The following is a 13,016-nucleotide window of genomic DNA, read 5'->3' as shown; positions in this document are numbered from 1 at the left end:
CTTAAAAGGTTCAACTGAAGTGTTTAAAGTAATTCCACTTAGCAACACGTGGACCAGCAGACATAACCATACAATGCGTAGCATGGGCGGATTATGAGCTAAGGGGGCCCTGGGTACAGATATGCAAGAGGCCCCCACCACCTCTCCTGCACAGGAGCAAGACTCACAGACTTAAGCCCCTTTTACACTGCCAAATTTTCCACAAATGTTGGGCCGTTTTGCCGGCAAGCTGTGAGCGTTTAGACGCACAGAGCCGGATTGGCGAGTTGATCCAAGGTGCCCAATTTTCCGCCTCATAGGGTAGTCATATTGGCAGAACCCTTTTAGTTTAAACAGACCAAGGTGGCCTTCTGCAACGGGAGGGGCTGTTGATGACGCCACACGTGCGAGCCACTGGCGGTGGATAAACAGGAAACAGCCGATAACAGGAATTAGCGAGCAGCTAGTAGCAAGAGGGAAACACAAACCTGACAGACACTGTAAAGATGAGCAACTGGGGAGACAAGGAATTGCGCGCCCTCCTTGTCCTCGCAAACGAAGAGGCCATTAACCGTCAGATGACGGGGACGATGAAGAACGCGCCGACTTATGAGAGAATCGCTGAATGACTGACCAGCTGCGGCTTCCCTCCCACGTCACTGTTTACGTCACACGCTGAGCTACACGTTTTGCTCACGCCCCCCATTGCCCCGAAAAAGGCGTATTCTGTAAATACAAAAGTAGACAGGCGGCATTTTGCTGCACTCCCCGATTTTGTTTTTATCCTGCCAATGCTGAAAAAAGACTGATTGGGCTTTCCTGCAGATTTGCACAATTCCTATTTAAAAAGGGCTTCTGTGGTGGTTTTGCCTCTTTTTTTGTTATTGTTTTGCGTCTTTCTTTAGTATTTAGTTTCTTTATGCATCTTTTTTTGTGGTTTTGTGTCCAACACATTCTCACTTCAACCCCATCACATATTGATATTTGGTCATGGACCTTCCATGTCCTGATACGACATGCAAGGTACCCTGGGTGTGTTGGTTGTTGACGTTCTCCGACACCGTGTCAAGTTCTGCCTGTTACATGCATTGTCTTCTTTCAAAATACACTTGTTTTAACAGGAAATTTACCGTTTACATACAGTCTCTTTCAAAATAAACACACTACGTCAGTACAACACAGCGAAATGACATTTTTTTTCCTTCAACAACAAACACACGTGATTGGGTTTAGGCAACAAAAGCATGTAGGTGTTGGACCTATCCACCACCCATCCCACCCGACCTACTCAGACTTTCTGCGCCTTAACTTTCATTCTTCTCCCACCACGTTTCTCCCTGATGCCACCGAGCACTGTTAAACTATGACACAACCAGCTGCGTCTCATGTCTTATAAAGGACAACTCTTTCGTCAGTGTCTGACGCAGCAAGTCGTTCCCTCAGGGCCAGGTTTCAACGACTTCGGAGTGAGACCGACTTGGTCTTTTTGGCTCATTTTGTGCCTCTTTGTTCTGTCCATTTTTGGAGTTATTTTGTGTCTCTTTGCAGTTTCTTTGCATCTCTTTGTGGTAATTTTGAGTCTCTTTTGGTCAGTAATTTCAGTGACATTTTGCAAATGAAGGCCAGTGGGGCCCCTGACACTTCAGGCCCTGAGCCTGTCTGATGTGGTAATTTATATAAGAATGCGCACAAGACAGATCTGTGATGTTGTTATGCGTAATGTGGATTTTTTTTCTGTGTGGCACAGTAAAGAATGAGAGGTTGAGAAAAAGTTGTGCTGAGTCAAAGTTCAGTTTAGGAATTGCAAGCGTAAAACTGTAACTAAATACACAAATACTTCTCTGTCATTTGGGCTTATTGAAGTAAAGCAGTACGTCTCATGTGATTATTGACTAGGAACTCTTCAAAATCAGGATAAATTGATTAGTTACGTTAACCAACTTTTAACAAAGGGGGATTTGTACGTACTTCTTATTTGCATTTGCACTGAATGATTAAAAAGGGAAAATAAGCCCGTCACTTTTTTCCTCTCTTTCACATCTTTGGACCTCAGTCTTGAGACGACAGTTGGAATAAGGAGCCACTCAAACTACTAGAGGGATATTACAGTTTATATCAGCAACAGCAAAGATGCAAGCAGTCAGGTAAGAGACTTTTCATGCAGGATATCAAGTTAAATAGAAAAAAAGAATATGTATTGACAAATTACTTTCATCTTTCCTGATTTTAGTACATGATGGGTGGAGATTGTTGCTTCAGGTCATTTCAGGCAGACTCTGAAATGTCAAGTGAAGCTGCTGAGTGAGCTTGAAGCCTGTGACTTTTAACTTCATTTTTATCCGGCACTGTTTTGCCTTAGGTGGTAAACCTCACCCACCTTGTAATTTAGCTGCTGTAAGTTTAAACAAACATGTCACATAAACAATGAGTTATTCCCTTTACTTGTCTTACAAAGTGTTTTTCATTCTGTGGACTGTAAAAACTGGATTTCCACATCATGTTTGGTGCCTTAATATCTCTCTAATCATTTCTACCTTCATGCCTCATCCATCAGGTCTCTGTTTGCCCCCAAGTGGTCTTCAGATGTACGTCTAGAAGGGAAGACAGTGATAATAACCGGAGCCAACGTTGGGATAGGCAAAGAGACAGCAAAAGACTTGGCCGGCAGAGGCAAGCAAACAGAACCGCACATTTAAAGACAAATGGGTACCACGATGACTTACAGGCTCTTTGTATTATTCTGTCTTGCTGTGTGACTCAAAGTGCCTGTGTGGAAAATGTTTAAAGCCTTACAAGCTCAGCCAACAATAACAAATATAATGAGGTGGCTCAAGTATTAAAATGCCACATTAAATGATAATACTCACGAGCACATGAACCAATACTGGTTTGGATAAAATACAACTGAAAACATATGAGACCAGAGCAGAGGACTGGAGCTAATGCCTGCCATACTGTATCTGTTGATATATAAACACTGAGACAAAGATGGATGTTTAAAAGTAAGGTCAACACCACCTTAACATGCTCAAATTTCAACATGAACGCACACGCAGGCACACAGTCACCATTAAGAGGTATTAATCTCCGTAGGTGCACGGGTGATTTTGGCATGCAGAGACATGGCGAAAGGAGAGCAGGCTGCTCGTGACATCATGAGGGAGGTGAAGGGAGCCAAGGTAGTCGCCAGGCAACTGGATCTGACTGACACCAAATCGATCTGCCAGTTTGCTGAGAATATCTACAACAGTGAGTGGCACGTGCGCACACACACGCACACACACACACACACATGCCAGAATACACTGTATATAGTCATGAAGAGTGTAATGCAAGGAAACATTTATTTTGTTTTCCAGCTGAGAAGGCTCTTCACTACCTGATCAACAATGCAGGCGTGGCTATGTGTCCTTACGGCACAACAGTGGATGGATTTGAGATGCAGTTTGGGGTCAATCATTTGGGTATGATATTCAGATACAACAGTTTCAAGGAGATTGTCCTTGTGTTCGGTTAATTCTAGGGGCTTGTCATTGATTAAAATAAATCTACTGAATGTTTTATGGGCTTCACTACTTATCATTGTAGCAGTAAAGTATTAGCCTGCAGCACAAATTATCAACAAGCTCATTCTGGTGTCTCTGTTCCCATCACTGAGTGGACAACCAGTGAATATCTTTAACTGTTTCTTCCCAGTTATTTTTATTTTGCTCCCTTTTCTCTCTTGCTCCAACTTCTCGGCTCACTGTCTCTCCACCTTCACCCACTTTCTCCCTCTTCAGGTCATTTCTTCCTGACCTTTCTGTTACTGGACTTACTGAAGCACTCGGCCCCATCCCGGGTCATCAACTTGTCCTCGATCGCTCATAACATGGGCAAGATCCAGTTTGATGACCTGAGCGGCGAGAAAGACTACCATCCTATCAAGGCCTACGCACAGAGCAAGCTGGCCAACGTCCTGTTTACAAGAGAGCTGGCCAAAAGGACTGAGGGTAGGGTGTGTGTGTGTGTGTGTGTGCGACATTTTGCACCATGTACATTCGTCATAGCATTTCTTTCTGTGTCTCTCTATCTGTTTTGCTGTGCATAAAAAATGGATCTGCGTCTGTTGCCAGTGTGAGAGTCTCATGCCTCAACCACAACAGCTCTGGGTGAGAAACAGAGCAAGGAGAAACTTGCTTGTAAAAAACACACATCGTTGCTCAACTGATCACACCTTGTTTGTCAGTCTTACTATTACTCATTTCTGCAGAGGTGATTATGAATGAAGGATCACTTTTGTAAATGTATTATGATAAATGATGTCTGGATTTATATATATGTATGTAAAGCTTAGAGTAAATGTACTACCAGGATTTTAAAATGGAGGTGTTGGATTTATCATTATGCCTTCGACCTTGCACCATGTGATTTATGTTTGACTAGGTTGTTGTCAAAGGTTTTCTTTATTTCACATTGACCAAGATGATACAGTTGGATAGACAAGCAGTGTGTTTACCACATCAAACTATCTGACAGTAATTCTCTACCTAAATTCATCCTTTCTCCCACAGCTATGGGTGTGATGGCTTACTCTGTGGACCCTGGTTCAGTGAACACTGAAATAACCAGGCACATAAGGCGGCCTCTTGTGGACGCAATCAAGATGTTCGGTTTCCTGATCAAGACCCCAGCAGAGGGAGCCTACACCACCATCTACTGCACCGTCACTCCTGAGAACCAGCTGCTGACCGGAGGACACTACAAGTCAGTCTGAAATGCCATTGCAGTAGCAGCAATAGTCAGGATCAGTCAGTCCAAATTAGCCAAACCAAACCACTTAACAAGCTTCCTGAGAAGTGAAAGAAAACATCAGGCAGCATCACAACACACACATTTAAATAACCATATGTTTTTGTTTCTTTGATGGTGCATAATTAGTCACAACATTCATAGTATCTCCTACCTGTTAAGGCTTTTTGGGTGATACAATAATTCCATACCAATCAGATACCAATCATTAGATAAATAGAAACAGGGTGTTTAAAAGACGTTTAAATCGTTGCATGTGCAAAAGATGTAATTATTCTTTCTTTCTTTCCTTACAGGGACTGTGCCATTGCAGACAGTTGCAGGGCAGCTCAGGATGACGGCACTGCCTTAAAGCTGTGGGCTGTGAGCTGCCACCTGCTAAGCATCCGCTGGAGATAAAATTACATTTAAATATGCTCTCCTTTAGCACTACACATACATACAGTGATATCCTAAATGAGCTGCTACAAATATTATGCTGATGCTAGATTTACTGAATGCTGAGAATGTGATGTAGGTGATGGACAAAAAAATGTGCTAGGAATACCAAAACAAGCCTAATCTTGTTATCGTAATAGGTTGTGATTGGTTGTGAAGGCTGAGGTGCCAATATGTTGGAAAAAGAAATGTTTTTATTGGTTGTGGCCAATAAAATATATCACTGAGGTTCCTAATTGAAAATTGTTCTTGACTGTTTTGTTTGACTCTAAGCTATCAGCATACACAAACATGTTTTAAATCTACATGGTTCTTAAGTATTTATTCAAACTTAAAAAAAAATATATATTGTTATTATTATTGTTGTTAAAGTTGGAAATCATCATGACAGAAAAGTATGCCATTAGAAAGGTCATAAAATATTATGCCATAAAAAAAAAGGTCATAGAATAGTAAGCCGTAAAAATGCCATAACATCGTAGTATAGCATGTCATCTAAAATCATGAAAAAAAGTCATAATATAGTATGGCGTCCAATATCATGAAAAAAAGTCATAGTATAGTATGTCGTCCAAAATCATGAAAAAAAGTCATAGTATAGTATGGCGTCCAATATCATGAAAAAAAGTCATAGTATAGTATGTCGTCCAAAATCATGAAAAAAAGTCATAGTATAGTATGTCGTCCGAAATCATAAAAAAACATCACAGTAAGGTATGTTGTCCAAAATCATGAAAAAAAGTCATGACGTTCAAAATCATGAAAAAAAAAGTAATAGTATATTATGTTGTCCAAAATCCTGAAAAAAAGTCATGTCGTCCAAAATCGTGAAAAACAATCATGGTATAGTATGTTGTCCAAAATCATGAAAAAAAGGTCATAGTATAGTATGTCGTCCAAAATCATGAAAAAAAGGTCATAGTATAGTATGTCGTCCAAAATCATGAAAAAAACATCATAGTAAGGTATGTTGTCCAAAATCATGAAAAAAAGTCATAGTATATTATGTCGTCCAAAATCATGAAAAACAATCATGGTATATTATGTCGTCCAAAATCATGAAAAAAAGTCATAGTATACTATGTCATCCAAAATCATGAAAATACATCATAGTAAGGTATGTTGTCCAAAATCATGAAAAAAAGTCATAGTATAGTATGTCGTCCGACATCATAAAAAAATCATCGTAAGGTATGTCGTCCAAATTGATGAAAAAAAGTCATAGTATAGTATGTCATCCAAAATCATGAAAAAAACATCATAGTATAGTATGTCTTCCAAAATCATGAAAAAAAGTCATAGTATAGTATGTCGTCTAAAATTATGAAAAAAAAAATCATAGTATAGAATGTCGTCCAAAATCATGAAAAAAGTCATAGTATAGTATGCCGTCAAAATCATAAAAAAACAACATAGTAAGGTATGTCAACCAAAATCATGAAAAAAGTCATTGTATAGTATGTCGTCCAAAATCATGAAAAAAAGTCATAGTATAGTATGTCGTCCAAAATCATGAAAATAAGTCATAGTATAGTATGTCGTCCAAAATCATGAAAAAATATCATAGTATAGTATGTCGTCCAAAATCATGAAATGAAGTCATAGTATAGTATGTTGTCCAAAATCATGGAAAAAAATCATCATAGTAAGGTATGTCGTCCAAAATCATGAAAAAAAGTCATAGTAAGGTATGTCATCCAAAATCATGAAAAAAGTCATAGTATAGTATGTCGTCCAAAATCATGAATCAAATCATAGTATATGATGTTCTTTAAAATCATGAATAAAAGTCATAGTATAGTATGTCGTCCAAAATCATGAAAAAAAGTCACAGTATAGTATGTCGTCCAAAATCATGAAAAGATATCATAGTATAGTATGTCGTCCAAAATCACGAAATAAAGTCATAGTATAGTATATCGTCCAAGATCATGGAAAAAAAATCATAGTAAGGTATGTCGTCCAAAATCATGAAAAAAAGTCATAGTAAGGTATGTCATCCAAAATCATGAAAAAAGTCATAGTATAGTATGTCGTCCAAAATCATGAAAAAAAAGTCATAGTATAGTATGTCGTCCAAAATCATGAAAAAAACATCATAGTATAGTATGTCGTCCAAAATCATGAAAAAAAGTCATAGTATAGTATGTCGTCTAAAATCATGAAAAAAAACATAGCATAGTATGTCATCCAAAATCATGAAAAAAAAACTCATAGTACAGCATGTCGTCCAAAATCATGAAAAAACGTTATACTATAGTATGTTGTCCAACATCATGAAAAAAAGTCATAGTATAGTATGTTGTCCAAAATCATGAAAAAAAGTCATAGTATAGCATGACGTCCGAAATTATGAAAAAAAAGTCATAGTATAGTATGTCGTCCAAAATCATGAAAAACAACATCATAGTATAGTATGTCGTCCAACATCATGAAAAAACGTTATAGTATAGTATGTCGTCCAAAATCATGAAAAAAAAGTCATAGTATAGTATGTCGTCCAAAATCATGAAATAAAGTCATAATATAGTATGTTGTCCAAAATCATGAAAAACAAAATCATAGTAAGGTATGTCGTCTAACATCATGAAAAAAAGTCATAGTATAGCATGTTGTCCAAAATCATGAAAAAAAAATCATAGTATAGTAGGTTGTCCAAAATCATGAAAAAAAAGTCATAGTACAGCATGTTGTCCAAAATCATGAAAAAACGTTATACTATAGTATGTTGTCCAACATCATGAAAAAAAGTCATAGTATAGTATGTTGTCCAAAATCATGAAAAAAAGTCATAGTATAGCATGTCGTCCGAAATTATGCAAAAAAAAGTCATAGTATAGTATGTCGTCCAAAATCATGAAAAAAAAGTCATAGTATAGTATGTCGTCCAAAATCATGAAAAAAGTCATAGTATAGTATGTCGTCCAACATCATGAAAAAACGTCATAGTATAGTATGTTGTCTAAAATCATGAAAAAAAAATAGCATAGTATGTCGTCCAAAATCATGAAAAAAACATGATCATAAGGTATGTCATCCAAAATCATGAAAAAAAGTCATAGTATAGTATGTCATCCAAAATCATAAAATAAAGTCATGGTATAGTATGTTGTCCAAAATCATGAAAAAAAAAAATCATAGTACAGCATGTCGTCCAAATCATGAAAAAACGTTATACTATAGTATGTTGTCCAAAATCATGAAAAAAAGTCATTGTACAGTATGTCGTCCAAAATCATGAAAAAAAGTCATAGAATAGTATGTCGTCCAAAATCATGAAAAAAAACATCATCGTAAGGTATGTCGTCCAAAATCATGAAAAAAAACCATCATCGTAGGGTATGTCGTCCAAAATCATGAGAAAAATTCATAGTATAGTATGTTGTCCAACATCATGAAAAAAAGTCATAGTATAGTATGTCGTCTAAAATCATGAAAAAAATAGCATAGTATGTCGACCAAAATCATGAAAAAAATCATAGTATAGGATGTCGTCCAAAATCATGAAAAAAACATGATCATAAGGTATCATAAGGTCCAAAATAAGGTCCAAAATCATGAAAAAAAGTCATAGTATAGTATGTCATCCAAAATCATGAAATAAAGTCATAGTATAGCATGTCGTCCGAAATTATGAAAAAAAAAATCATAGTACAGCATGTCGTCCAAAATCATGAAAAAAACATCATCGTAAGGTATGTCGTCCACAATCATGAAAAAAAGTCATAGTATACTATGTCATCCAAAGTCATGAAAAAAACATCATAGTAAGGTATGTCGTCCAAAATCATAAAAAAAATCATAGTATAGTATGTCGTCCAAAATCATGAAAAAAACATCATCGTAAGGTATGTCGTCCAAATTCATGAAAAAAAGTCATAGTATAGTATGCCGTCCAAAATCACAAAGAAACATTATAGTAAGGTATGTCATCCGAATTCATGAAAAAGGTCATTGTATAGTATGTCAACCAAAATCATGAAAAAAAATCACAGTATAGTATGTTGTCCAAAATCATGAAAAAACATCATAGTATAGTATGTCGTCCAAAATCATGAAAAAAAGTCATAGTATAGTATGTCGACCAAAATCATGAAAAAAAGTGATAGTATAGTATGTCGTCCAAAATCATGAAAAAAAGTCATAGTATAGTCTGTCGTCCAAAATCATGAAAAAATATCATAGTATAGTATGTCGACCAAAATCATGAAACAAAAAATGGATATTATATATGTCATCCAAAATCATGAAAAAAAAATCAAAGCACAGTATGTTGTCCAAAATCATGAAACAAAGTCATAGTATAGTATGTTGTCTAAAATCATGAAAAAAGTCATAGTATATTATGTTGTCCAAAATCATGAAAAAAAGTCATGTCATCCAAAATCATGAAAAACAATGATAGTATAGTATGTCATCCAAAATCACGAATAAAAAAATCATAGTATAGTATGTCGTCCAAAATCATGAAAATAAGTCATAGTAAGGTATGTCGTCCAAAATCATGAAAAAAAGTCATAGTAAGGTATGTCATCCAAAATCATGAAAAAAAGTCATAGTATAGTATGTCGTCTAAAATCATGAAAAAAATAGCATAGTATGTCGTCCAAAATCATGAAAAAAAATCATAGTATAGGATGTCGTCCAAAATCATGAAAAAAACATGATCATAAGGTATGTCATCCAAAATCATGAAATAAAGTCATAGTATAGGATGTCGTCCAAAATCATGAAAAAAAAGTCATAATATAGTATGTTGTCCAAAATCATGAAATAAAGTCATAATATAGTATGTTGTCCAAAATCATGAAAAACAAAATCATAGTAAGGTATGTTGTCCAAAATCATGAAAGAAGTCAGAGTATAGTATGTCGTTTAACATCATGAAAAAAAGTCATAGTATAGCATGTTGACCAAAATCATGAAAAAAAGTCATAGTACAGCATGTCGTCCAAAATCATGAAAAAACGTTATACTATAGTATGTTGTCCAAAATCATGAAAAAAAGTCATAGTATAGTATGTCATCCAAAATCATGAAATAAAGTCATAGTATAGGATGTCATCCAAAATCATGAAAAAAAAGTCATAGCATAGTATGTCGTCCAAAATCATGAAAAAAGTCATAGTATAGTATGTCGTCCAAAATCATGAAAAAAAAGTCATAGTATAGTATGTCGTCCAAAATCATGAAATAAAGTCATAATATAGTATGTTGTCCAAAATCATGAAAAACAAAATCATAGTAAGGTATGTCGTCCAAAATCATGAAAAAAGTCAGAGTATAGTATGTCGTCTAACATCATGAAAAAAAGTCATAGTATAGCATGTTGTCCAAAATCATGAAAAAAAGTCATAGTATAGTATGTCGACCAAAATCATGAAAAAAAGTCATAGTACATCATGTCGTCCAAAATCATGAAAAAACGTTATACTATAGTATGTTGTCCAAAATCATGAAAAAAAGTCATAGTATAGTATGTTGTCCAAAATCATGAAAAAAAGTCATAGTATAGCATGTCGTCCAAAATTATGAAAAAAAAGTCATAGTATAGTATGTCGTCCAAAATCATGAAAAAAAATCATAGTATAGGATGTCGTCCAAAATTATGAAAAAAACATGATCATAAGGTATGTCGTCCAAAATCATGAAATAAAGTCATAGTATAGGATGTCGTCCAAAATCATGAAAAAAACATGATCATAAGGTATGTCGTCTAAAATCATGAAAAAAAATAGTATAGTATGTCGACCAAAATCATGAAAAAAAAATGGATATTATATATGTCATCCAAAATCATGAAAAAAAAATCAAAGCATAGTATGTTTTCCAAAATCATGAAAAAAAAGTCATAGTATAGCATGTCGTCCAAAATTATGAAAAAAAAGTCATAGTATAGTATGTCGTCCAAAATCATGAAAAAAAATCATAGTATAGGATGTCGTCCAAAATTATGAAAAAAACATGATCATAAGGTATGTCGTCCAAAATCATGAAATAAAGTCATAGTATAGGATGTCGTCCAAAATCATGAAAAAAACATGATCATAAGGTATGTCGTCTAAAATCATGAAAAAAAATAGTATAGTATGTCGACCAAAATCATGAAAAAAAAATGGATATTATATATGTCATCCAAAATCATGAAAAAAAAATCAAAGCATAGTATGTTTTCCAAAATCATGAAAAAAAAGTCATGTAATCCAAAATCATGAAAAACAATCATAGTATAGTATGTTGTCCAAAATCATGAAAAAAGTCATAGTATAGTATGTCGTCCAAAATCATGAAAAAAGTCATAGTATAGTCTGTCGTCCAAAATCATGAAAAAATATCACAGTATAGTATGTCGACCAAAATCATGAAAAAAAGTCATAGTATAGTATGTCGTCCAAAATCATAAAGAAACATTATAGTAAGGTATGTCGTCCGAATTCATGAAAAAGGTCATTGTATAGTATGTCAACCAAAATCATGAAAAAAAATCATAGTATAGTATGTCGTCCAAAATCATAAAAAAAAGTCACAGTATAGTATGTCGTCCAAAATCATGAAAAAAACATCATAGTATAGTATGTCGTCCAAAATCATGAAATAAAGTCATAGTATAGTATGTCGTCCAAAATCATGAAAAAAAAGTCATAGTGTAGTATGTCGACCAAAATCATGAAACAAAAGTCATAGTATAGCATGTCGTCCAAAATCATGAAAAAACGTTATAATATAGTATGTCGTCCAAAATCATGAAAAAAAAGTCATAGCATAGTGTGTCTTCCAAAATCATTTAAAAAAGTCATAGTATACTATGTCGTCAAAAATCATGAAAAAAGTCATAGTATAGTATGTCGACCAAAATCATGAAAAACAAGTCATAGTATAGTATGTCATCCAAATCATGAAAAAAGTCATTGTATAATATTGTTAAGGCTCTGTATGTGTTCTGTGCTGTTGTTCGTTTTTCCCTCCTTTTTAGATCTGCCCAGGTGTGCTGCGTTACTTAACGAGCTGCAGAACTCCTGTGCAGCAGCAGAAGAGAAAGGCTTTGGTGTGTGGACTGCTGGTCCTACTGTCTCTCATCAAGGGATTATTGTTGTCTTGTTTGCCTGTTTTAATTCTAATAAATCCCATGGATTTGAGTGTTTTAAAGGTGTTCATTTGATTATTATGGGTCAGTGTTGGAGTTTTGTTTGCCCCATAGGGCCACCCAAGGGTGGGGTGTGACAGTATGTCGTCCAAAATCACGAATAAAAAAGTCATAGTATAGTATGTCGTCCAAAATCATGACAATAAGTCATAGTATAGTATGTCGTCCAAAATCACGAATAAAAAAGTCATTGTATAGTATGTCGTCCAAAATCATGAAAATAAGTCATAGTATAGTATGTCGTCCAAAATCATGGAAATAAGTCATAGTATAGTATGTTGTCAAAAACTGCACAAAAAGGTCATACTGTAGGATTTCGACAGAAATCACCAAAAATGCCATAAAAAGTCATAGTATAGTATCCCTTAAAAAGGGTGTAGTATGGTATGCCGTAAAAATGTCTTAACGAGTCATAGTGTAGTATGCCATTAAAAATTCTATAAAAAAAATCAGAGTATAGCATTTTATAAAAACATCATAAAAAGTCATAGTGTAGTATTTTATAAAAAAAAGTCATAATATTGTATGTCATAGAAATGCCATAAAAAGTCATAGTACATCATGTCATAAAATATGTCAGTATTGTCAGCCAAAGAATTGTAAGAAAAAACGTCATAGCATAGTATGTCATACAATGTATCATTGTATAATATGACATAAAAAA

General features: G+C 34.8%; 1 protein-coding gene across 1 annotated transcript; it reads left to right on the top strand.

Moving 5' to 3' along the window:
* Window positions 1–1,987: 1,987 nt before the first annotated feature.
* On the top strand, window positions 1,988–5,451 carry LOC117264898 (retinol dehydrogenase 11). Its single transcript, XM_033639208.2, has 7 exons — window positions 1,988–2,123; window positions 2,534–2,649; window positions 3,073–3,228; window positions 3,339–3,443; window positions 3,762–3,971; window positions 4,533–4,725; window positions 5,067–5,451. Exons 1-7 carry the CDS (start codon window positions 2,110–2,112, stop codon window positions 5,167–5,169), a joined length of 897 nt encoding a protein of 298 aa, XP_033495099.1. The 5' UTR covers window positions 1,988–2,109; the 3' UTR covers window positions 5,170–5,451.
* Window positions 5,452–13,016: the final 7,565 nt, after the last annotated feature.

This window comes from Epinephelus lanceolatus, chromosome 20 (assembly GCF_041903045.1).
Source record: "Epinephelus lanceolatus isolate andai-2023 chromosome 20, ASM4190304v1, whole genome shotgun sequence".
Classification (NCBI taxonomy): domain Eukaryota; kingdom Metazoa; phylum Chordata; class Actinopteri; order Perciformes; family Serranidae; genus Epinephelus; species Epinephelus lanceolatus.
The sequence above is the reverse complement of the archived record's forward strand: the minus strand, read 5'-3'. Positions and strand labels throughout refer to the sequence as shown.

Excerpts from the sequence above, each read along its gene's own strand:
- LOC117264898 (XM_033639208.2), top strand. Across the intron at positions 3,229-3,338 it reads TGCTGAGAATATCTACAACA|CTGAGAAGGCTCTTCACTAC; the intron begins GTGAGTGGCACG and ends TTTGTTTTCCAG. Across the intron at positions 3,972-4,532 it reads GCTGGCCAAAAGGACTGAGG|CTATGGGTGTGATGGCTTAC; the intron begins GTAGGGTGTGTG and ends TTTCTCCCACAG.